At 40.7% G+C, this 25,202-nt stretch overlaps 2 protein-coding genes across 2 annotated transcripts in view; both read right to left on the reverse strand.

The window, feature by feature from the left end:
* Positions 1-491: 491 nt before the first annotated feature.
* GPR88 (G protein-coupled receptor 88) lies at positions 492-4,376 on the reverse strand. The gene is made up of 2 exons (XM_034932056.3): positions 4,013-4,376; positions 492-3,619 (listed from the first exon to the last, which is right to left on the reverse strand). Exon 2 carries the CDS (start codon positions 3,544-3,546, stop codon positions 2,392-2,394), a length of 1,155 nt encoding a protein of 384 aa, XP_034787947.1. The 5' UTR covers positions 3,547-3,619; positions 4,013-4,376; the 3' UTR covers positions 492-2,391.
* Positions 4,377-21,876: 17,500 nt separating this feature from the next.
* Positions 21,877-25,202, reverse strand: part of CDC14A (cell division cycle 14A) — a 170,434-nt gene continuing 167,108 nt past the window's right edge. Inside the window, exon 16 of the mRNA XM_003808479.6 lies at positions 21,877-23,906. Within this exon, the coding sequence (XP_003808527.1) occupies positions 23,877-23,906 (30 nt within the window). The 3' untranslated portion in view covers positions 21,877-23,876. The remainder of the gene's footprint in view (positions 23,907-25,202) is intronic.

Below are 25,202 nucleotides of genomic sequence, written 5' to 3' on the forward strand. Positions count from 1 at the left end.
ATTGGCATGGAGCCAGTATAAGACGATTCTCAGTGCTAGCCAGAAACATTGCAAGACACCAAGATACCACTTGGAAAGCTGACTTCATATGCGTGGCAGATGTTTATAGGAATAGCGGGGGAAGTCATTCACAGCCATTTACAGTGAGAAACAGAGATAAAGTTCTAATTAAAAGAAGACCTTTTTGACAGAGACTTAGAAAAGCATCCCCCCTCCAGCCCCACCCCAAAAGGAAAATTCTCAGCTCTCTGTTGTTGTAACCTATTCCCCAACACTTACAGAAAGGAAATTTTACCTACTTCTCTTTGATGCTGGTATGTGGGCCTTATTTAATTATATAAAGTAGAAATAATTGTACAAACTAAAATTAGATAAAGCCAGCAAGAAGAAGTTACTTTCATCACTAGTGCTTTGGAATACCGTATCCTCTGTTACAACGTTCTCAAGGAGGTATGCAAGGAAACCAGAGACAGAAGGAAAAAAACTCAGAATAGTTGTCTGAACTTTAATATTTGAATCAAGGAAAATGTGAACAGATGAAACTGTTAGTAAGAGAGAAATGGTGCATGCACAAAAGGGATAGATTAATAAAATGACAGCTGATTGTTGGTGATGAACATATTTGTTTTCCTTAACATGTCCCAACTTCCATAATTATTCAAATGTACAACAAGTGGTCCTAATGTCCTGGCTGAAATTGCCCAGGCGTGCAACAAAGCAAGCTGGTTTTGTTCCTGAATTCTGCAGTTAACTGAGGCTGTTTGGGCCCAGATTTGATGTGGTAAGTAGTCAGAATGCTGACATATGATTATTAAAAATTATTAAAATTACTTTCTTCCCATTTTAATTTGATAAGGTGATTTCACACAATTTTGCATTTCAAATATTTCTAAGTAAATTTAGTAAACCAAAGATGAATATGACAAATCTCAAATAATATGTTTTAGAACACTTTCCCATTTGAACTGTTCACTATATATGACTGAGTTTATTATACCTCCTTCAACATATACAATATTAATGTTAAATGTCATGGTAATATATATGAACTACATAAAAACAGTGTTGCTTTCTAATGTGTGGCTTGTTTAAACTCTAAAAGAGCACAGCTGGCTTTGCTGAGCCAAACCATATTATTGATCCATCTTGACTGTGATTCCACTTGTGAGATAAAGTCCCAACTGGGAGCTTTCTCATAAATTGGGTCAAGACAGGAAGAACTCTAGGTAGCCAGAGGTGTCTCTGTGTCTCTTTTCAAATAATTGAAGGCCATTTCTTCTGGTGTCTGGAAGAAGTAAAATATCCTTGTCTAACGGGTATTGCTTTAGTATACCACATGCCCAATAAGTTCTAGCATCTAGGAGCATGCAATAGCAGCTAATATTAGCTATGCAGTCATGGTATTATTAGTGTTTAATTATATCATGTGCATTGAGATATTTTAAATGTTAAAGAGAAAACAGAAGGACTTATTCTTCTTAGCAACCATTATAGTACAGAATGTTCAAAGCTGCAATCACATTCATAAGGCAAATAAATTGGTTACAAAATGAGGGTAGCAACAAGTGGGCATGCTATAGAAAATGTGAAACGGTACCTAAAATAGATAATCACCTTATTTGTTTTCAAAATTCCAGTGCTGGCTCTGACCATCAATTATCAAACTGGAAAATTTTCACTATAACACTCAACGCCAATTTTCAGTCTTAAGAGTGCGAAAAAAAAGGAGCATAAAATAATTTTTTTTCTCACTGGCTAAGATTCTACCTCATTTGAGAAAGACTTTATTAAAAACCCTTTTAAGAATAAAGGGCTTGAGGTCTTAATGGCAACTCATACTGGTGGGCACACCTAGGGCTTCACTGCCCCAGGGTAATATACAAAAACTAAATGGTAAGAGAAGCATCATCAAAGACAGGTTACTTTCTAAAATACTTTCTACATATTGTTTTCCTTCTTCAATGTTATTTCCTTTGGTTCATGCACACTCAAGGCGCTTCATATATAAGACGATGAAAGTGGAAAGGGTTATACATTATGAAAGCTCTTTTTCAAAAACAAACTGTGTGGAAATAAATTAACCGGTTATTTTAAAACGCCAGTTTGCAAGTTCTTCAAGTCTCTGGTGTTTTGACTTTAGGATTTCTCTAAAACACAGAAACAAAGGGCAAAAATCAGGTGGCCGTCCAAAATGACTTCGGGCGCCCCACTTAGAGAGACGCCTTGGTTCAGGTAGCCCGCTGGGGTCGAAGGCCCCATTTTCCCCCGATCTATCGGGCTTCGCGGCGGAAGTCTTCGTTCAGGCAGGGGATGCCCTAGGAGGGAAGGAGGCGACGGTGCCCAAGGACGTCGGAAGCCGGGGATCTCCGCTTCCCTCGGGCCCCGGCTAGGTTACCAGTGCTGGCCCGCGGCGCGGGTGCCCAGTTGCGCCTGGGACACTGCGGGCACGGCTGTGGCGGCAACAGCAGCGGCCGCCGCGTCGCCGACGCCCGGCAGGACTGAGCGCACGGAGCGGCGGAACTCCTCGTTCCTCCACGTGTAGAGCAGCGGATTGAGCGCGGACAGGGCGCAGCACAGGAGCCAGCTGGCCGCCTGCACTCCCCAGGGCACCGGCAGCGAGAAGCCGCTGGCCAGGCTCACCCACACCAGTGGCTGCGTGGCCAGCAGGAAGACGCAGCAGAGCAGCAGCACCGACAGGCCGCTGAGACGCCGCTGTGCCCGCCGCGGGTGCAGCGCGGGCGGCAGGGGCTGGGCCTGCGCCGGGTGCGCGGCGCCACCGGGGCCCGGCGCGTGCTGGGCGCCCGGGAAGGCGGCGGCGGCGGCGGCGCAGCCGGGCAACTGGTGCAGCAGGTGGAAGTTGAGCACGCTGACCCGCTTGACGCTGACACGCACGCGGCGCACGATGCCCAGGTAGCAGTGCAGCAGCAGAGCTGTCTGCGCCAGCAGCGCCGCGGCGGCCAGCAGCGCCGGGTAGTGGACTCGCGGTGGCGCGGCGCCGGGCCGCGGTGCCCAGGGCGGGAGCAGCAGCACGAGGCCCAGGGCGAGCGCCCAGGACAGCGCCAGCATGCCCGCCGTGTGGCGCCTCTGGTACAGCGCCTGGTAGGTGGCGGGCGCCCGGGTGATGAGCAGGTAGCGGTTCAGGGCCACGAGGCAGTGGGAGAGGAGGGACACCGTGAGTCCGAGGCCCAGCAGCCCACCCCGTAGCAGGCGGTAGCTGCCTCCAGCGCCGTCCCAGTCTGCGGGGGGCTCCGCAGAGCCGGTGGGCAGGAGCCCGAGCACCGCCTCCTGCGGCATCCAGAGGGCGCAGACGCTAAGGTCGGCGGCGCAGCCGTTCACGATGAAGGCGTTGCTGGTGGTCTGCAGCTTTCGGAAGGACGACACGAGATAGATGACCATGCCGTTGGCCAGCGTGCCCCCGATGGCCAGGCCCGAATACAGGAGTGACACCGGGATGCGCCGGCCCGCCCACGACTCCTCTTCCTCGCAGAGCAGCAGCAGCGAGCCACCGGTGGTGGAGGAGGTGGATGTGGAGGAGGAGTTGGTCATTCTGGCCAACTCTTCACACCTCCCTCGCTAGCGTCGGCTTCTGGCAGCGCGGTCCATCCTGACACTGTCCTGCCTGCCAGAAGGGCAAAGACATCCCTTCAGCCCTCTGCCACTGACACAAAAGGCTGAAGCAGAATAATGGGCTGGGGGAGGGGGAGAAAGGGAGCTCGAGGAGGAGGACGGGGGTGGCAGATGACAGGTGCCTGCCTCGGAAATGTCTCCAGAGCCAGGGGAAAGGCCACTTTGCATTGGATTCAGCAGGTATCGGGGAAGCCCTAGGACAGAGCAATACCTAAAACAGTCTCCTCTTCTCCCCCAACACACACATACACACACACACACACAGAGAGAGAGAGAGAGAGAGAGAGAGAGAGAGAGAAATGTTGCCAGCTGGAGGACCTAGTTCCAGGAGAAAGCAGAGATATCCCAGCGGGGGAAAATCCCATGGGAAAGAGGTGAAGGTTACCTTGCGTTTAGGCTGGTCCTTAGCCGGTGTCTCAGGGGGAGGGATGCCAGGAAATACCTCCTCAGCAACAGCATCAGTGGTCCAGAAATCAACAGGAGAAACTCAGCTGGGATCAGTGCCAGGAGCAAGTGCCCGCTTCTCCCAAGCAGCATCCACACACATGGTCCTGGGCAGGAACTAGCAGCTGCAGGGAGACTTCTCAGCTGGTATCAGGGCTGGAGAAAGTAAAGTGGCGGGCTGCAAGCCCAGGCGGGTGGGCAGGCAGGCAGCAGCAGCAAAAATGCTTGGCTGCAAAAGCAGAAGCTGAGCTCAAGAGGAGAGCACCCTGTGCTCAGAAGCAGGAGTGGTGGCTGATGTGGTGAACCCACTCGAAGCTCTCTCCTGCTTAGTTATACATCACCCAGGGAAAAGACAGCCTTTCCACGCTTGGCATGAATTATTCAATAGCTTCCAACTTGTAAAAGGAAGAAAAATATCTTGCTCAGAAAGTCCTGTCGTTAACAAGTTTCTCTGTCTTTTCTCTCTCCCAATCACCGTATTTTTCATCCTGTTTCATTTTTCTTTCCATCCTTTTTTTCCCTCCCTTCAATATTAGAATAAAATTTAATATACCCTAGAGTATTTCATCTCAGTCTGATGCATTTTGTGGGCAAGATTTTTCTGTGAGATAAATATATTCCCAGTACCCAGGACTGATCTCTTTATTCCCACATTTTTTAATGAGAATTACTTTATGCACTACTTGAAATTCATTTTTCTTTGGTAAAGTGGAACATAGACAATTATCCACAGAAAATATCCATTCCTCAATTTAAATCGTACTTTCAGTGTTTTCTCATCAACAAACTCCTTTCCAGAGTTTGTCTTGTGTTTTAGTAATGAAATGGTTAGAGGGTAAAAATGAAATGGGCAAAAGATTTAAAGCAGATGTCAGTGGTACATCTAGACAATGGAATATTATTCAATGCTAAAAAGAAATGAGCTGTCCAGCCATGAAAAGACATGAAGGAAACTTAAGTGTGTATCACTAAGTGACAGAAGCCAACTGGAAAGGACTACATACTGTATGCTACCAACTATGACATTCTTGAGAAGGCAAAACTGTGGAGACAGTTAAAAAGACCAGTGGTTGCCCGAGTTAGGGGGAAAGGAGGAATGAATAGATGAGCACGGAAGATTCTTAGGACAGTGGAACTACTCTATATGATACCATAATAGTGGATCTGTGTACTTATAAATTTGCCCAAAGTGGCAGAATGTGAAACACCAGTGTAAGCCATGGACTTTGGGGAATGATGTGTCAACGTACATTCAATTGTAACAGACGAACCACTCTGGTGGGGGATTTTGATAATGGGAGAGGCTATGTATGCGAGGGGCAGGGAGTACATGGGAAATCTCTGTATCTTTCACTCAAATTTGCCATGAATCTAAAATTGCTCTAAAAAAATAAAGTCAATTTTAAAAAAATGTGTGTCAGGGGGAAAGCAAGAAACCTGAATAATCCACAGTGTGAACAAAGATGACTTTTCACTTCAGAACTTTTTGTCTTGTCTGTCTTGGAGATTTGCAGTCTGATGTTGGCATCTTCTTTGGTGCAAGTGTTCATTTATCCATTCCATGTGGGAATTTTTTCAGAAAGGGAGTTCTCTCAATTATTCACTGGAAAAGTCATGTATTTGAAAATGTAACTCAATATGGGAATATGGTAACATGGCATAATAGAAAAAAATGTTAGGTGGGGTTGCAGCACACCCAGATACTAAGCCAAGCATCCATCATGTAGCCTTGCGATGGATTATTTTCATCTTGTCAAATAAGTTCACAGTCAGTTACTTCAAAGGCCCTTTCTGTTAAAACTTTCTGTGAATCCCTATTCATGAATTTAGCATTTCTTCTCTCTAATTATGACACATGGCATATACCTCTTCTATCTTACATGCATTGCAGTTGTAGTTCTGGGTCATATGTCCCTAAGAGCAATGTTTCAGGAGAGAGGTCAAAACACAGCTTCTCTGCTTTACTTTTTCTATTTCAAAATCAATATGGTTAGTTGATGACTTCAAGAACTCTGATGAGGATTAAGGATAAGCATGACTTGATAGATTTGGTCCAGCTAAGCTATATCTGAATGAAATTGGTTGGGGCAGGGGCCGGAGGGGGAAGTGAAAGAAAAGAACCAGTGACTTGCTATTCAGAGGGTTGAAGGTTTCGATATCAAGTTTACTGATGTAAATGAGATGAGTATTTGTCATCATCTTTTTGCCTATTGCCATTTGTCCTTATTGAGGTTTTGAGTGCATTAAGCACAGCAAGCCTGCATTTCTCCTTTCTAGTTATGACACATGGCGTATACCTCTTCTCTGTAACATGCATTGTAGTTCTGGCCCATATGTCCAGGAGTCTTTTCCACTCTGCCCCTAAGAGCAATGTTTCAGGAGAAAGGAGACTCTCCTAATCATTCATAGTTAAAACTTGCCATTGAAGTAAAGTTTTTTCTCTCACATTAACATAGTCCTAAAGGACTCTCTGATAGAATGTGGTGGGAGGGTATTCAAATTCTGGATCCTTGGTCCCAGCTGCCACTTTGTGTTGCCTTTGAGATGAGCAGCATTCCTGCTGAGGGACTCCAGTGCCTGGCAGTCACACACACTTCCTCCAAGACCATGCCTCCTTTAGCGCTGGCTTGACAGGGGCCAAATTTTTGTTTGTTTCTGGATTTGGTTTTCCTTTTGTTTTAAGTTAATGAACTTACATAATATAGGGTGGGAATTTTTTCTATCTTATTTCCAGCACCAGGTCAGTGCCTGGGACATAGTAGAAACTTAATCAATACTTATTGAATTAATAAGTGAATGGCAGTGTAAATGATTTCATTTATGTTTTCTCCACGGTGAAACAGTAATTCACTTTTATGAGCATCTCTTTCCTCCCACCTTCAGCAGGAACTTGCCCCATCAGTCATATGCTTTCTGCTGTCTCTTGTCAGTCTCTCTGCTCTCCACTGCTTGCTCCCCTTCAGACTTACAAAAATGCTGATTTCACCACAACCTCATAAAACTCCCCTGGAACTTCACCTCCTTCTCATGGTGCCTACACACAGCTCACTTCCCCTTCCTGATGGAAGTGCTCATTTTCTCCTTCTACTTCTGATTTTACCATTGAATACCCACCCACACGGCCCTTAGCTCTCCCTGCTCCACAGAAACAGCTTTGGCCAAGTTAACAGTAGCCTCTCAGTAGCAAATCGTGACTCCTAAATCCTTGCCCTCTACTTTGACTCTGTGAAGAACACCCTCCTCAGTGCCGTTTCCCTCCAGGTTTCCCTTTGCTTCTGTTCCTCTGTCTGCTCCCTTCCAGACTCAGTCTCTGGCTCCCCAGTGTCATGGCTCCTTTAATATAGTGTTCCTGGCTTCTCTTCTTGGTTCTCTTCTCACCCTACTCTCTCTCCCTAATTGATCTCATCTGATTCCTGCCTTCCACTCTCGCCTATGGGTCACCCACAGATTCTTTCCCACCAAGCTTACTTCTTTCCAGAGCTGCAGACGTGTTGGAACTCTCCATTCGGCTGGCCTCTCTCCCTCCTCTTCCCACTCATTCTCCTATGGTCACTGATTTGGTTAATAGTCCCCATTGTTACCCTAGTGTTTCTAATAATTCACTATCAAATATGGTGTTTGTTATAGTTTTCTGATATATTGTTTATAAGTTAGAGACATTTCTATCTATTTCTAGTAAGACTTTTATATGAAGTGAATTTTTTTTTAGCTGTTGATGTAGTAGGTTACATTTGATATATTTTTAAAAGTTGAATCATCTTTGCATTCCTCTGATAAACCCTATTTGGTTACAATATATTATCCTTTTAAAGATAGACTGTAGGATTCTATTTGGTAATATTTTATTTAAGAGTTTTGCATCATAAGTAAAGCCCACTTGGTTTATTTTTCTTGTGCCATCTTGTCCTTTCTTAGTGTCAAGGTTAAGATAAAATTTCCCCCAGGAGTTATTTCACCACTGCTACATCCACATCCACATTCCAGCCCACAGAGATGGAGAAAGATGAAGGGAGGGCAGCCAGCTTCCTTTTTAAGATTTCAGGAGAATCCTAAACATCATTATTTTCAATGCCGTCGAGTACATACCATATGTGCCAAGCCATGCTTTGAGTATTTTTTATCTGTTGTTACATTTATTCCTCATGCCAGGGTGACAAGGGACCCAGTCCCCCCCATCCCCCCCACCTAAATTTGCAGGGCAGAGCAGGTGTTCAAAAGGAAGTTTGCCTGCCAATGTCTACATATTTTAAAATCATAAATCCAGCTATCAAACTATTAAATATGTTCTATTCTCCTAACTTAACAAATATACTTTCATGACAACTGGAGAGCCAGACTCAAATTTAGAATTCTGACCAGACACAATAGCTCACACCTATAATCCCAGCAATTTGCAAGGCAGAGGTGGGCAGATTGTTTGAGGCCAGAAGTTTGAGGCAAGCCTCAAAGTGGGCAACATAGCCAGACCCTCGTCTCTACAAAAATTAAAACTTAGCCATCGTGGTGGTATGCACCTTTAGTCCCAGCTACTTGGGAGGATTGCTTGAACCCAGGTGTTCAAGGCTGCAGTGAGCTATGATTGCACTACTGCACTCCAGCCTGGGCTACGTAATGTGACCCTGTGTCTTAAAAAAAAAAATAGAATTCTCATTACACTCATGGGTTGTTCTGTGCTACCTGAATGTGACTTCTTTGGAGAGTGTGCCACTGGTCTGCAATTCACCCCTATCTCTCCCCACCCTCTGCTCTGTCATCACATGCCAGAGAGGCCTCATGTCTAATGTAGAACACTCTAGCCTGCCCATCTGAGTTCTACCCACACCACTGTCCCACAGCCACCCCTTGGCAACATCTCAGACCAAGGGTACCTGGTAGGTATAGTCAGCCATCAGGACAAAGCCAGAAAAGTCCATGCAGACTTTGGAACCTGCTCATGGCTACTGGGCAGGGAATTCTAGGCCCTGCTACTGGATATAGTCTAGAAAGGGAATGAGCTCTAGGTGAACTTGTCCCTCAGGATCTATTCAATAGATGAGAAAACTGAGTTACCACAAGGTTAAATAACATGCCTAAGATCACACAGCTCAGAAGTAGCAGAACTGGGATTCAAATGCATGCTATTTGGCCCCATATACATCCACTATACAATACTGCCTCCCTTGGTAAAGTTCAATTTCCTGAACATGACTTAGCTGCTGTAGATTACGCTGCTGTAACAAACTGATCCAAAACTACAGTGGTTCAAAAAAATAAATAACAGTTTATTTATCTGCCATGGGGGTAACTGAGCAGTCCATGTAGAAAGCAGATCTACTCTACAAGATAATCTAGAAACCCAGGTGTCTCCTCTGTTGCCACTCCATCATCCCCTAGGGCACTAGTATTCAAAGTGTGGTCCCTGATCAGCAGCAGCGTCACTTGGGAATTTGTTAGAAATGGTCCCCACCCCCTGAATCAGAAATTCTGGAGATGGTATCCAGAGATCGGTGTTTTAACAAGCCCTCCAGGTGACTTTGATGCACACTGAGGTTTCCCCTGTCTACACGGCTGAAGTTATTTCACCACTACTACACCCACATTCCAGCCCACAGGCAAGGAGAAAGGCGAAGGGAGGGCAGCCAGCTTCCTTTTTAAGAATGTGACCTGAAAATTTCAAACATCACTTCTGCACACATCTCCACAGCCAAAACTTTGGTCTCATGGCTGCTCCTTGCTGCAAAAGAACCTAGGAATGGATTGTCCAGCCAAAAGGCCACATGCCCTGCTAAAACTCCAGAGAGCAGGGAAAATGAGACTGGATACTGGGGCAGAGGGATGCAATTTGCAGGCTTATGACACAAAAGCCAAGTCCATTTTATGATTTGTTTTAAGCACAGTGCCTAGAGCCTACCAGCTTTGCAAGACCCCTTTAAAATGACTGCTATCTGGAAAAAAATTACTGGCTCTGAAATACAAAAGGAAAACTTTTAAAAAGGTAATATGTTATTAAATAGTCACCTGCAATTAAAGTCATCATTGTGTATAAATTACTTATGTGGAATTGGGGTGCATTTTAATATGTTTAATATATTGTATAATGGAGTCTCCAAAAGCATCCAGGTCTGCAGAAGCCTTGAAACAGCCCTGCATACGTTCCCACATGACCTCTCTGCCCCATCGCTCCCTCCTGTCACTCTGCTGCAGCCACTTGCCATCCCTGAGTGTGCCCCAGCCTCTCCTCTTTCCCATCCAAGCATCTTTGTTGACAGCATTGCTCGCCCCTTGGCTGCCTCTCTGCCCCTACACATGTGCTCCCACTTTTGCCCAGCTAGGTCCTACTCATCTTCCACGCCTGAGCTTAGACTTCACCTACAAAGGGAGTCTTTCTTGATCCCAGTGCTATGGTTTGAACATTTGTCCTCTGCAAAACTCATGTTGAAGCTTAATCCCCAGTGCAGCAATATTGAGAGGTGCGGCCTTTAAGAGGTGATTGGGTTATGAAGGCTCTGCCCTCGTTAATGAATTAGTCCATTCGTGGATTCATGGATTAATGGGTTAATGGATGAATGAGTTATCATGGGAGGGGGGATCAGTGGCTTTATAAGAAGAGGAAGACAGACCTAAGCTAACATACTCAACCCCTTCACCACGTGATGGCCTGCACCACCTTAGGACTCTGCAGAGCATCCCCACCAGCAGAAGGCCCTTGCCAGATGTAGCCCCTCCTTGACTTTGGACTTAGTCTCCATAACTGTAAGAAATACATTTCTTTTCTTTATATATTATCCAGTTTTAGGTATTCTGTTGGGAACAACAGAAAACAAACTAAAGTTGATGACCAGATTGCCTAGCCTGTGTGCCCCCAAAGCCCCTGAGTGTATCACTGCCATGGTCTGACTTCTCCGGCATTGAGTATCCCCTCTCCAAGTGGTAAGCTAGTCAAGGGTAAGGCTCTCTTTTTGATTAGAGTACATGACATTTTGTAAATATTTAATCATGTGCTGACTGAATATGTCCCTTGGGAACCTTTATATGTGGGATCAAGATTTCAACCTCAATTATCTTTCTCAAGAGACACAACTCACATTAGTAGAGTCATGCCGCAGAGCACGGTATTTATTTTTCTAAAATACTTTAAAACCTTCATGTAACCACATCCTCCTAGTTTATGCTACCAGATTATTTTTAAACAGAGTGTTTGTTGAAAACACATCACAGAACCCCACACCTGATCCTGACAGGATCCAGTGTGGACTTTCCTGGTACTGAATTTCATGATCCACCAAAACATGATGTAGCAGCTGTCTCACATACTTTGCGAAACCGAAGGGTATGGAGCAACAGTGAAAAAGTGCTCATTTCCTGTTGCCTTTCTCCCCTCTGTGCTGTTAGCCAAGCCACAGAGCAACCTCACTAAGCACAACACTGAGGCTGTCTAAAATCCCATTTCTAACCCCAGCTGTATTTCTTCAGATCTTGGTCTCTCAGATATTACACAACTGAGAATTGTGTTGATATGGGCCTCTTTCAACTCTATGTTTTCCAAAAGAACAACATCTTTATGCTGTTTTATAGCCAGATTTGAGAGTAATTCAGCTGCACGTGAGCATTCACCATCACAAGAAACCATAGTGGTAGAGCTTTTTGAAATTATGAATTTATAGAATCATGAAGCTGCAATAACATAGTGTATTTCATCCTGAAATTCTTTGCCTGAGATATATGAAACCTTGTAATGATCGTTTTCAGCCTTCTCCTGCCCTACCAGACTTCAGAGGTTCGATAGCTTCACTCCAGCAGCAGCAGCTCACTATGGTAGTGATATCAGGGGACTACACTATACAGCAGTGGTTCTCAAATGGAGGTGATTTTTCCCCAAGCATACATTTGGCAATTTCTAGAGACATTTTTTGTTTTCAAAATTTGGGTGAGGAGTGCTATTGGCATCTAATGGGTAGTAGCCAAAGAAGTTGCTGAGCATCTCACAATGTCCACACAGGACAGCACCCTCACAATAAAGAATTATCCAGGTCAAAATGGCAACAGTGCCAAGACTGAGAAACCCTGCCGTGGAAGTTAAAGGGTCAGGGTCAAATCCAGGCCCTGCTTGTTATTAGTCACGTGACCTGGGCAAGCTATTTCACTTTTACAGACCTCAGTTTTCTCATTTGTAAAATGGTGATAATGTCACCTACCTTGGAGGAGTCTTCGGCTTCCCGAAGTGGCCAGCGCTTACTCTGAGTGTGTTGCACGTATTAGTGACAATGGTGATTCCTAACATGGGGCAAGGAGTGGAGGATAAAAAGTGACATGACTCCTCAACAAGGACAAATCTGAATTGGACAGGAGGCGTATGAAACACAGATTCATATAAACCCCATTTTTCCCTTCAAAGAGCCACTGTCTGTCATATGAAGTTCACAAAAGCATTTTAAGGGAGCTGTGACCCTCCCAAATTTGGGTGCAAAAGTGTGTATTTGTGCATTTTTCTGGAGAAAAGATTGAATAGTTTTATTGGTTTCTCAAAGGAGTTTGTAATCTCAAAAAGATTAAGAATGATTGATATTGTATCTAAATACCTGTGTCCCTCAAAAATTCATATGTTAAAATCCTACCCCCTAAGGTGATGGTATTAGGAGATGGGAACCTTTGAGGGGTGATTAAGTCATGAGGGCAGAGCCCTCATTAATGGATTAGCGGCTTTATGAAAGAAACTCCAGAGAGCTAGATAGCCCCTTCTTCCATGTGAGGTCATAGCTAGAAGGTACTGTCTATGAACCACAAAACCCTCACTAGACACCAAATCTGCTGGTGCCTTAATTTTGAACTTCTCAGCCTCTGGGACTGTGAGAAAAAAAAATCTGTGGCTTATAAGCTACCCAGTTTATGGTATTTTGCGATAGCACCCCAAACAGACTAAGGCATTATCTGATCTCATTTTATTGGAAAGAAAATTGAAACCCAAAGACAGTGAACTATTTACTCAAAGTCACACACAAAATGATGGAGTTAGGCCTTGTACCAGATGGTCCCACAACACTAAGACAGATGGCTCTATTGGAGTGGGCTAGGACATAGTTTCCCAAACACAATTCCTTTTTCTATCCTATTAATTTATAAATTTCTACATTGATCTTTTCTGAGTTAATTAAGCTGTGATCTTCAAATCTTCTCTACTTAAACAACTCGGGTTTTGTTTAGATCTGCAGGCTGGGTTCCAGAATCTGAATTTTAACAAGCTTTTTTGTTAAACAAGATTCTTTCCATGCTGGTATCTGAGAATCATTGAAGTGAAGGATATTTAGGCTGCTCTTGTTAGTTTTTGAGTGTTGATTTGTAAAGCTGCCAAGACATTTCTTTTCAGGATTACGTTTCCAGTTTTTCCAGGAAAACCAATTTGAGCTAAAATTACTTTGGCTTGGTCTCTGTCCAGAAGTGACTTTTTTTCCAGTAAGAAGTTTAGTATAGCCTATTTTTTGAATCTGCTTTAAAATATTTGTCTGATTGAGATAGGAACTAGATGAGGAGGGTTTTGTATTTTCAAGCATTTAGGAATTATTTCATGTAATTTAAGTGAGGACATCAAATTCATATTAAAGAGGGGTGTGTGTGTGTGTGTGTGTTCTCTCACATATAACACTGATGGGAAAAAAAGTTCATATGCTTTTAGGCAATTAGCCACAATTATCATCCTGCATTAGAGTTAAGCAGCATTGACAAAATCACAACATAACTAAGAAATATCTAAGATATTGTTCATGAAATTTTAAAGTCTAAATTATATTGATTAAGAAACAAGAAAACCAGGAGCTACCACCCTGTTTCTACGTCACTGAGGTCATCATTGATGGTGAAAAAAAATTACTTCTATTTGCTGTATCTCAGAAATAGCCTGTCTTCTCCCTGCTTCACAGCAAATTGGCACTCTCAATTTCCAGAAAACCCTTTCTCAGCTATAGTCCTTGAAAATTTTGAAATCCTTCTCTGGATACTGGGCACAACCTTCTGAGCCTCAGTGAAAGCAATGGCCAAATATGCGTTAGAAGCCTCTGGTGTGGAATTTCAGAGGTACAGTCATCACCCCATTTCTGCTGCTTATCAGACATCTCTTAGATATCCCTCAAACAGCATAAACCAAACTAAACTCCCTGTGCTTGCAGCTTGTTGGGGTGTGGAGTAGCAGTGATTCTCTGTGTGCTAAACACCCCTCATTTCATCCTAATCACCTCCACACCCCTCATGTGGGAAGTCAGAGTGTGTGTATGCAGACCCAACTCCTCTGAGTAGAAGTTGCTCCTAAGGTTTAGGGTTCTTTCTCAGGTGGTAAAATGCAATATTTTGCACCATTCATTTGGCCATTACTCTGTACCACACTGTTTGCCAGTGCTGTCCTGGAATATCTCTGTCTTGCTATGCTACATGTATGGTAGATGCTTGTCTTGTCTGCCCAGCAAACCCCTTCATCACATACTTTTTTTGAGTTAGAACCCCTATGGGTCAGAAAACTATTATCTTTCACTTGATTTCAAAGGGAGTTCCCTGTTCTCTTGTGAGCTCAGCCATTCAAACTCCCCACCCCACCCCAGCCACAATTTGTAGGTCCAGAGGTGATTATGAGTCCCTTCCCAGTGGTGTGGGTTCAGGGCTGACAGTCAGGCCAGTGTCCCTGGTGACTGAACCCTAAGTTGCAAAGATGTGGCCTCTGTTGGCATCCATGTTGTCATGAGATAGGATGTTCCTGCTAATTTGGAGCTCTTGGTTCCAGCTGTACCCGAGGCCCAGGCACTTACCATTTATTGGGTTCCATACACTTGTGCCTAAACCAGTTAATGTTGGGTTTCTCTCACAATCGAAAAACACCAGCGAATACATGATTATGCCATTTCCCCAGGTGGGTTGTGAGCTCCTTGAAGATATGGATGACGGCATGGGGAAGATACCTTCTCATCCTTGTCCCATTTATTTGTATTCCCCACAGTTCCTACTATCCCTTGAACAGGATATTAACTGATAGGCGAGGGAGGACTATTTAGCCTATTATTTATCAACCTAAATCTCAATTTTTAAAAGCTATTCTGAAGAATTAAAAATCTTATTGTCTAAAAGTTCCCCAGGGATAGGGGTGCAGGGAGGAATCCTAAAGAGACAATGTTAAATGGTTGGAAAGTTTGACTCCCCCTTCCCTTAAATGACATGAAAGTATTTAAGGTTGTAAAAGAAAAGAGAAGAAGAAGGGGGAGGAGGAGGAAGAAGAAGAAGAACAAGAAGAAGAAGAAGAGCAAGAAGAAGAAGAAGAACAAGAACAAGAGCAAGAAGAAGAAGAAGGAGGAGGAGGAGGAGAAGGAGAAGAAGAAGAAGAAGAAGAAGAAGAAGAAGAAGAAGAAGAAGAAGAAGAAGAAGAAGAAGAAGAAGAAGAAAAGAAGAAGGAGAAGAAGAAAGTGAAACAAATAATTTGAGTCTCCTTTTCTCTGTATAGTGGTTCTTATTCCTACCGTGCATCAGGAATTACTCTGGAAGCTCTAAAAAAAAATTAAAAATAAGTCTTAGGTCCCATGGCCCAAGTTCTGATTTAATTGGTCTGGAATAGAGCCTGGGCACCATTTTTTTTTCTCCAGAAAACTCTGGAATTTTTATTGTGACTATGGTGAATTTATAGATGTAAACAGAGAATACTGACATCTCGAGTTTCATTGGAAGTACCATAAATATGTTATCCCTTTCTATTTGTATAGATTTCTACAGCTTTATTGAGGAATGATTGATGTATAATAAAACTACATACATTTAATGTATAAGATTCAATTAGTTTGGACAGATGCTTATACCTGTGATACTATCACCACAATCAAGGTGATCAACATACCCATTATCTCCAAATGTTTCCTTGTGGAGGAAACACGCTTTTATTTTGGTAAGAGTACTTCATGTGAAAGCTACCTTCTTAACAAATTTTTAAGCTCACAGCACTGTATTGTTAACTATAGGCGCTAGGTTGTACAGCAGATATCCAGAATGTATCTGTCTTATAGATAACTGTAACTTTATAACAGGTGAACAGCTCTCTGTTTCCTCCTTTGTTTTCCCGTCTGTGTTCCTCAGAAAACTGTGAACTTCAGCATAATGGTTTTAACTTTGTGTCTGTTGCTCCACAGTGGTCTTTCAATAAACGTTGCTGAATGAGGGACTGAATATCAATCCACAGTCAACTTTCCAATCTGTGTGGGTAAATATGAGTTCTTATATTTTATTCCCTTCCCACTGTGTCAATTTTTTCTGAACCAGCAATGTCCCCCACCAGAGGCAGTAGCCCATTAAACCTCCCCGAATCTTTTCCAATACAGCTTGTTCGAAGTTCTGCTCCCCGTAGGAAGCTTTCCCAAACCAGAACTCTAGATGTAATGGCCAGAGCTCCACTCAAGAAAATGAATCTATGTAACCATTTCTGAAGAACTCAGATAAAATGTGAAAAGAAATACAAAGTGGAATTTTTAAAAAGGCCTAACCTATGCTTATTATGTTTCAGTTACGTGGGTTACAGCAATAAAAGGCATACAACCCTAATTAAGGATGTCACAGCTTAGTGAGAGAAAAAAAAATTATACTTTGCCAAACCCAGAGTGAGAAAGGCTTCCTGAAGAAGGTGGAAAGCAAGCTGACTACTGAAAGGATTGACTTTATGTGGCATGTGCAAATATGTAAGAAGGTGACTTAAAAGGTAAGAACAAATTTTTTAGAACTTGGTTTTTAAAAAATAAAACATAAAAAATAATTAAAAGTTTAAAACATTCCTAAGCAAGAGGGATACTTGTGCAGAGAAAGTTACAGATGCCCACAGACCTTCCAATTAGCCTAATCCCAAGAGTGAGATACCCTGGACTCCTCTTGTGAATCAAAATCCCCAGGCAGAAGAGTCTAAGGACATGACCTATGAGCAAGACATTTTGTCAGCTCAAAATGATCCCACTTAGATTGACGGCTTGGCATCTGTAGACTTGCAAAAGCTGTTAAGCCTTGGGGTAACTTTAATTATTCAATTACTGTAGGCCAAACAAGGTACTAAGTGCTACAAATCTGTAAGTAATCTATATGCTATCTTCTCATAGCCCTAAGATGTATCCATTTCTAGAAATGTTGTATCATTTTAATTGATATTTTTATCGTTTTAAGTGCATCATTTTAAAAGCCTCTGTTGCCTGCTTTTTTGCAATCTTTTTTTAGCTTTAATTTTTACTATCTTTAATTTTCTTTAAATTGCAGTATTTTAAAAACTGCATTAACTTACATTTTTATTTCTTTTACTTATAAATAACAGGGAGGTGGCATAGATATTGAGAGCAAAATTTTGAGACTAGTTTATCTCTTAAAGCAAATATGAGTTGGTGCGTTTCTCCTACTCGTTTGGCCTGAAAGAGGTTGGAATATTGTAGACATCGGGTGGTAGCAGGTTTACTGTGGCCAGTAGAGTGTTTTATAAGGGGAAGCTGCACCACTTCCAAATTTAACCATTTGAAAACAAAACAGAAACCAGAACTCTGGCCCATCTGGAACACTGGAGTCCCAAAACATAGAGTTCCCGTCTCCTAGATCACAACTCTTCCCTCCACAAACAAGTTTTCTAAAAACACGGGTTTTGCGTCAACAGCCTGAGGGAAAACTGCACATTAATTTACATGGGCTTTAGTTACTACAAAATTAGTTGGCTGTGATCTAGGGTATACAGAAAAGTATCTAAAAATCAGGCCTGATACTGTCTTGTGAATGGCTTGCTTGCAAGGTTGTCTTTGACTTGTGCCTGAGAACTTGACTGGTAAACGGTTCCCTTACACTGATATAAAACTTCTTCTGAATGATAAGTGTGGTTCATTGCACCTAGACTGTGTAAACAATATGGTTTATGTGGAATACCTGCTTTCCTTCTGGGCGCCTGGAATTTTGATCGTGCTCTTCCAAGGCTGCCCATGTGACCAGCCCCGAGTAGAAACCTAGGATGCTGAGTCTGTAACGAACTTCTTTGGTAGAAAATGTTTCACACTTGTCACACCTCCCTAATGGGGGAATTAAGTGTGTCCTGTGCGACTCCACTGGGAGAGGACTCGTGGAAGCTGGTGCTTGGCTTCCTCCAGATTTCACCCCATGTGCCTTTTCCCTTTGCTGATTTTGCTTTGTATTTTTTGACTGTAATAAATCTTTCCATTTAAATAAATCTTCGGTATAACTATACATTGGGTCCTGTGAGCCCTTCTTAGCAAATTATCAAAACTGGGAATGCTCTTGGGGGCCCCCAATACACAGGGCTTTCCTGATTAGATAAATAATTAGATCCTGACTTAGTAACTGACTTTCATCTCTCCTCCAGACCAGATGAGTGAACTTTTCCTCTTTTGGTTTACCTTAAAAATTAACAATCCTAACTACTTGTCACTTAAACAGAAATCCTTAATTAAGGATAATTTGCCCCAACAGATTTGACTTTAAAATAGATCAAACTAAAGTCACAGTTTGTCAGCTTAGTAGATTTTCAAGGTTGCACTCAGCAGTCCCACTTCTTGTCATGACAGGGCAGCCATCTCAGGGCCAGCATCTCTGATTCACCCTCCAGAGCAATATGAGAGAAAGAGAACTCCGGGGCTGGTGCTCTATGGGGATGTGATACGAGACTGAGACCAGGGATTTTGCCACCAGTGTCTCTGCTAACAGATGTTAGCTGTATAGTTCGTGCAGTGTTGCCATCTGACGTGGTGCCCGGCTATTTAGTTGTTGGTCATTGAAGGCACCAAAATGGTAAAGTAAGCTACCAGCTGGGCCTCAAGCAGCAGGAAAAGTCTAGGATTGGCGGCTATGCTTGTGAAACTCATTGGTATGAAAAGTGGAGAAGGGAGAAAGAGGAAGTGAATATTACACAAAACCTCAAATCAGAAAAAGCTACGCCTACCTTTCCAATCCTGCTGGTCACACTCAGCAGATGCAACATCACTTTACAACCCCAAGCTGCTTGAAAAGTTAACTGGTTACCTCTTTCCAGAGTTGATAAAACTGCCTGGAACATGCTTCTTGAAGTATGGTATCCAATTTATGTTTTTCCATTTAAAACAAAATATCTCTTTGCCTGTAAGGAACCTAGATTTTAAAAAATGGCTCCCTCTCCTCCATTGTTTTATTCATTTTTGGTTTTGTTTTTTACAAAAATCAGCTCCTTTCTTCTCAAGTCTGTGGGACCCCTGTGTCTTCCAAGTTTTATTTAACTTCCCAATACAAAAAGGCATATGTTATACTTACATTAGCTCTAGTAAAGCCCAGATATATGGTAGGTTGGTAGGAGAGTAGTAGGTAGATAGATAGATGGATTCTTATAGTAATCTGATCTCTGGTTCCAATTTTGTCCTTCCACGTACTCGACATAATTATTTTTGGGGATCTGGATATCAAGACTGGCAATCTCACTTGGAGATAATCTTTTCTTCAAAACTGAGTAAAGTGAGTGCCAATGAAGAGTCCTGGAATTGACTAAAACTGTGTGTTTGGCATAAATATGCCCAGTCTGGAAGGAAAGGACAGATCTCCTGTGATGTCTGAGAGGCCTCTTTATCTCAGCTTCAAGTCTCAGTGTCAGTTGTCTTGAAATTCGATGTCCAAAGCCCCTATTTACTCTCCCTATGGTACATCTGCTTGGTTCTATGAAGCCACTTCAGATCCTTTTGGAAGACAGCCATAATATAAATAAAGAAAATACAGGTGGCCATCCATATCCATAGGTTCCACATCCATAGATTCAACCAACCAGGGATAAAAAATATTCAGGGGGAAAAAAATTGCATCTCTACTGTAGTGAACATGTACAGACGTTTTTTGTCATTATTCCTTAAACAATATAATAACGATTTACATGATATTACATTGTATTAGATATTATAAGTAATCTAGAGATGATTTAAAGTATACAGGAGGATGTGCATAGGTTATATGCAAACACCACACTGTTATATATAAGGGACATGAACATCCTCTGATTTTGGTATCTGCAGAGGTCCTGGAACTAATCCCCCATGGATATGGAGGGATGACTGCATATTTGATAGATTACTACCCCCAAATCTGAAGTTTTAATGTAAATATTTGCAGGTAGAGTCATTTCTACAGTTATTACCATGCCCCATTCTTCACTTGGAGTACAACTTCTCAAAAATGCGTGGTCAACTTGATTCGAACCAAAGGAGACACCACAAGTGGTGATGTGATTTACTTTGATTTTGGTGGCGTGCAGGTTAAAACAAGGCATGCAGAGTGAGAAGTTCAGCTAATTTATGTTTGTCCACTTAAAACCTGTTCCAAATACATTTCGCATTAAAACTAGTCTTTTAATGTAAGTTTCTACTTGTACTGAGCAAAAAAAAGTTCAAAAATTCTTGAGAAAAGCTATTTTTCTCCTTCTTGATATGATTATCATAATTCAATCCATAGAGAGGGAACTGGGTGGGAATATATTAACATTTCAATTCAGCTCAAAATAACTTAATACAATTATTTTCTACTTTCCATTATATGCCATAGTTGTCAACCCTATGCAACCTATGTGTAAATAAAGGAGTTTTCTGCTGTAAATTATATACTTCTGTAATTGGAATTGTCCCTAGTTAATCTGAGGAGACATACAGTGACCAAATTCTTGCTTTGCTAAGTGTTGCAAAGGGGACTCTGCCTTATGACTTTTGGAACAAGTACAGACTTCTTATATGACATGAAGCCCACAGAGTCCTGTTCAGCTTATATACTAACAACTGGTTTAATTAGACTCAACATATTAATGGTTTAACATGTCACTGAAGAAAGCATAGAAGTAAAAACAATTTTCAAAATACACTTGTATATAGTTGGTAAATTCATGTTCCTGCTATATTTGAATCACATAGATAGTTTTCCCAGGTGTGTTTTGAGATTTATAAATCATGTTACATCTAAGGATAAAAAAAGAAACAGGTAAACTCAATAGGTGAGAAATCTGTTGAAACCAGCTAATTGATTTGTTTTTTTACTTTCTTTTTCATAAAAACCCAATCTGTACAAAAAGAGATTTCCTTCTGCCCTGTGAAACAGGTTCATTAATTCATAAGAAATCTCCTTCTTTAAGATGTGGTCCTATGAAAACCTTGGTACCCCAATTGTTTCATGCAGTGTTGTTAGGACAGCTATTTGCAGATTCCCAATTCCAAATGTAAAACTACCTTCTCACCCACAACCTTTCCTTTGCATTCTAAAAAAAAAAAAAAAAAAAAAAAAAATTAAGGAAAAAAAAAACCTCAGAAACATCATAACCCAAAGAGATCCAGTTTACTATATAAAATATCTCCAATAAATAGTGTAGCTTCTTCCTCCCAAGCTGACTTTTCAGGGCATAGATCCAACAGGTGTGAGGTTTCTTCTAACTGATTTATTTCTATAATTTCTCATTTAGGAAAAATGGCATTCTTTTTCAAAAGGAACTGATGATCAATCACACAATAGTCATCAGTAGTCATAAATGACTAAGCAGGACCCAAAACACTGATCAGGATCAGTATTTTATTGACAGTAAAAAAAATAAAGGGAAAGCAAGCAAGAACCTAACATTATATGATTTTTGTGAAATTCAAAGTATAAGGTTTCTGTGAGCTCACTGTCATGTATTTCAGGCAATGGCCACAACCTAGAAAGTCAATAAAAGCTAAACTAAAATCCAGAATAGAGATCTTGAAACACTCAAGGCACTGACCACACTGAACCAAAAATAAAATTATAAAGAGACTTCAGTACATTGATAACTCAAAAATTCAAATTATAAACACCAAAAAATAAGTAAATTGAATAAAACTTTTATTATTTATTAGCAGTGTATTCTTCTACACTTTAAAATAGAGCAAAATATCTTTTGGAAGATAAACTATTCATAACAAAATACATGTCAAACAATTTTTATTATCAGAGTAAAATTACTTTGCTATATACTTTCTATATTATATACATCCACTTCTTGGTGTGTCTATGTAGGCACATGTGTAAAGTAATTTTTAGACATATACATGTACATACATATGACACATATACACACATAATTATGGGAAATTTACAGTAGTCAACTTTACAATCATTTTAATAGCTTCACACAAATTAGTGTTCACAGAACTAAAACTGTCAACATGATTCCCTTTCCCCTACTTCTCAAATGTCATCTGAATTACTTTTTATGATAACTTGAAAAAAATACTGTCATCTTCCTATACAATTAACCAATTTTTATAATAACTCATAATAAAATATTTTACTTTTTTAACTTTAGAAAAGATACATAATTCCACTTATTTTAGTTTTTGATTCCTAAATCATACAATTCGTTTTTTTCATCAGTTGAGTGTAATTTTTGGTACTGCAGTTACTGAAGGTTAATTTAACAAACCTGAGTCAAACATTCATTCAAAATGCCTTTTTTAAAAACATAAAACATGAACAAGATGTTTTGATGAAGCATATATAATAGACTCAAGGTACCCTCCCCTAATAAATACATTATAAATAACTCAATGGTTGGGAGTAAAGCACTTCATATGAATCCATTTAACTAGCACTTTCAGTGTCGAAGCAGTCCATTCTTAAGCAGCCTGGAAGGATATCAGGATGTAACGCTCCTCGATTCCTCATAGAAATGAAACCTACAGGCTTCTGAAGACCTAAATATCAGATCATACTTACATGAAAGGGCTGTGAGTACCTATAAGGGTCCTTTCATTTTCATAGTAGGTTCCAGATATGCTAGCGTGTGCAGCAGGGGGTTGTACCCTGTTTTAAAAATATCTCCTTTAATACAGAGAACTACTTAGCAGCATCTTTTTCAGTTTTTTCTCTCCATTGATTTAAAACTGATGTCAAACCATGTGTGATTACAGGCAACAACAACCTCATACCCAAAGCAGGATATCCTAATTGGGTTAAGAACTCTTTTGAAAGGAGGAAGGAAAAAAACATTTGGAATATTGAGTCATTTCATAGAGAAAAACCATGAAACCATGCTCTCAGAAGAAATATTCAGTGAATTCTGATCTTTCACTGCATGCTGTATTTTAAAGCCCCCCAGGATGCAAAACTAACTCAAATTGGCTCAGCAACAAAAACAATGGGAAAGGGAATTGTCCTAAATAAGCCATCCCATGCCATTATACTCTTGGTAGAGATAAACTTGGATAAACTCAGTGTAACTAAACTGACTTCCCAAAAGAATGAACTGACCTGCCATATTTATAGTGGGAGCATAAAAATCACTTTCTAAGAACTTTCTCCCTTACTTCTTCTTAATAAGAAGGAATTATTTATTCATTAGACACAAAACCATACTAAAACTAAACAGATTTAAAATACAAATTTTTGGTAGCAAACAGCAGGAAAATCTAAATCAAAATATAGTCTAGTTTTTACATAATTTTATATATTTATAAATTTATCAAAATAGTCTTTTAAAGTTCACAATACATATATAATGTAACACTGTACATGTAAATATAATAATAAATGTATTACCAAAATACATTAAAAATAACCCTTCAAAATACCAAATTCAACATTAAAACTGTCTTTAAAAGTATGGAAATCTCCATAAACATAGTTTCAGTGCATTTATAGTAGTCATTAACCAGTTTTCGGTTTTCAAGTCTCTTGAAGGTGTTATCTTAGTGCTCTCTTTAATTTAAGGTAAGAAGGCAGAGATATTCTTCCAGCAAGAAGTTGCTTTCCCTCTCCACTGCTCGTCCAGATGAAGAAACTGTGTCTAAGAGAGGAACAGCTTTCACTGGAGTGGCAAGGCCTTAGTAATGAACATATTCAGACTGAAGGGACTGTGCAGGGAGAGACATAAACTGAGGTTAAATTCCATCACATGTAAAACTTCTAGCAAGTCATGCAGCTTCTCCCTTCCACACAAGACAGCTCAGAGATCAATGAAATAAACTAAGCCAAAACAGAAACAAAAAGACAGGAGACACAAAGCATTAGCTAAGTAAGAATGAGATATTCAATTATGCAAAGTGATTGTAAGAAAACTTTATATTTTAAAAGGTTTACTAATTTATTTAGAGTGATTAAAAAATTAAGTTTTAATTTAAAAATCGGTAGGTAGCCTAAACTCATCTCTAAGCATTTCTACAACTAATGAGTTTTACTTAAAAATATTAAAAGATACTTTTAACTAATTAAAGATTACTAGAATATACTTTGAGATGATATATCCTTAAATTTAATTCAGTACACATCAATGGCATGCTTCTAATGCAGTAGAATTAGCAGCCATTTAAATAAATTCCTTAAGAATGCTTGAATTTATAAATATCTTACACATCCTTTCCCTTAAGGGGAAATGAAGTACCACCAGCTTGAAAACTGATCTTAAGACCCAAAAACATTTATGCAGAAGAGTCTTGCTGTCGGAATTTAATAAACAATAGGCAATTTTCAAGTAAACCACACAAATTCTTCCACATCACATTAGATACTAACATATAAAAGGATTGTGATTGGGATATGTAATCAGAATGCCTGGGACAACAGACATAAACCAGGAAAAGATAAAGACAGTTACAGAAAGTTTGCCAAACAGTTATTTTTTTTTAGCAGGAAACAGTGATTAGAAAAAGGAACATAAATCAATCTAAACATTAACAAATTTTTTGCTCAATTCTTCCAATTAAATGCCTGAGGATAACAAAGTTTACTTGATTTTCTAGTAAATGCCCTTTTCTCCCACCCAATAATTATTTCTCAAATTAGTCTGTAACATTTCATTAACAGGTCTAGTCAATTATAAGACAGGTCCATTTTGGTGATGATATAGGTTATCAGTAAAAAAGAATCTGTCCATTTTCCAAAGAACTTACAAAAGGATTCAAGCTATCTTTTCTCAGCTTCAAAACTGCAGTGAATTTTACACCCCATGAACAGCCAAATGGCTGTTCCTGAGTAAGTCCCTGTTAACACAGTATGTCAAAGGGTTATGGTCCCTGACCGCAAAGGGCGAAAGCCACAATGTCATAACAGATGTGAAATGAAAAGACAGCGGTGTCGACATTAAATAGTAATATACATAGTGTAAAGTTAACATCGTGCACCAGGAAAGGCTTAGGTGAGAGGTAGTAAGG

Source organism: Pan paniscus, chromosome 1 (assembly GCF_029289425.2).
Source record: "Pan paniscus chromosome 1, NHGRI_mPanPan1-v2.0_pri, whole genome shotgun sequence".
NCBI lineage: Eukaryota > Metazoa > Chordata > Mammalia > Primates > Hominidae > Pan > Pan paniscus.

What these genes read in the sequence shown, in the direction of transcription:
- GPR88 (XM_034932056.3), bottom strand. Translation starts at nt 3,546, where the DNA reads ATGACCAACTCCTCCTCCACATCCACCTCCTCCACCACCGGTGGCTCG.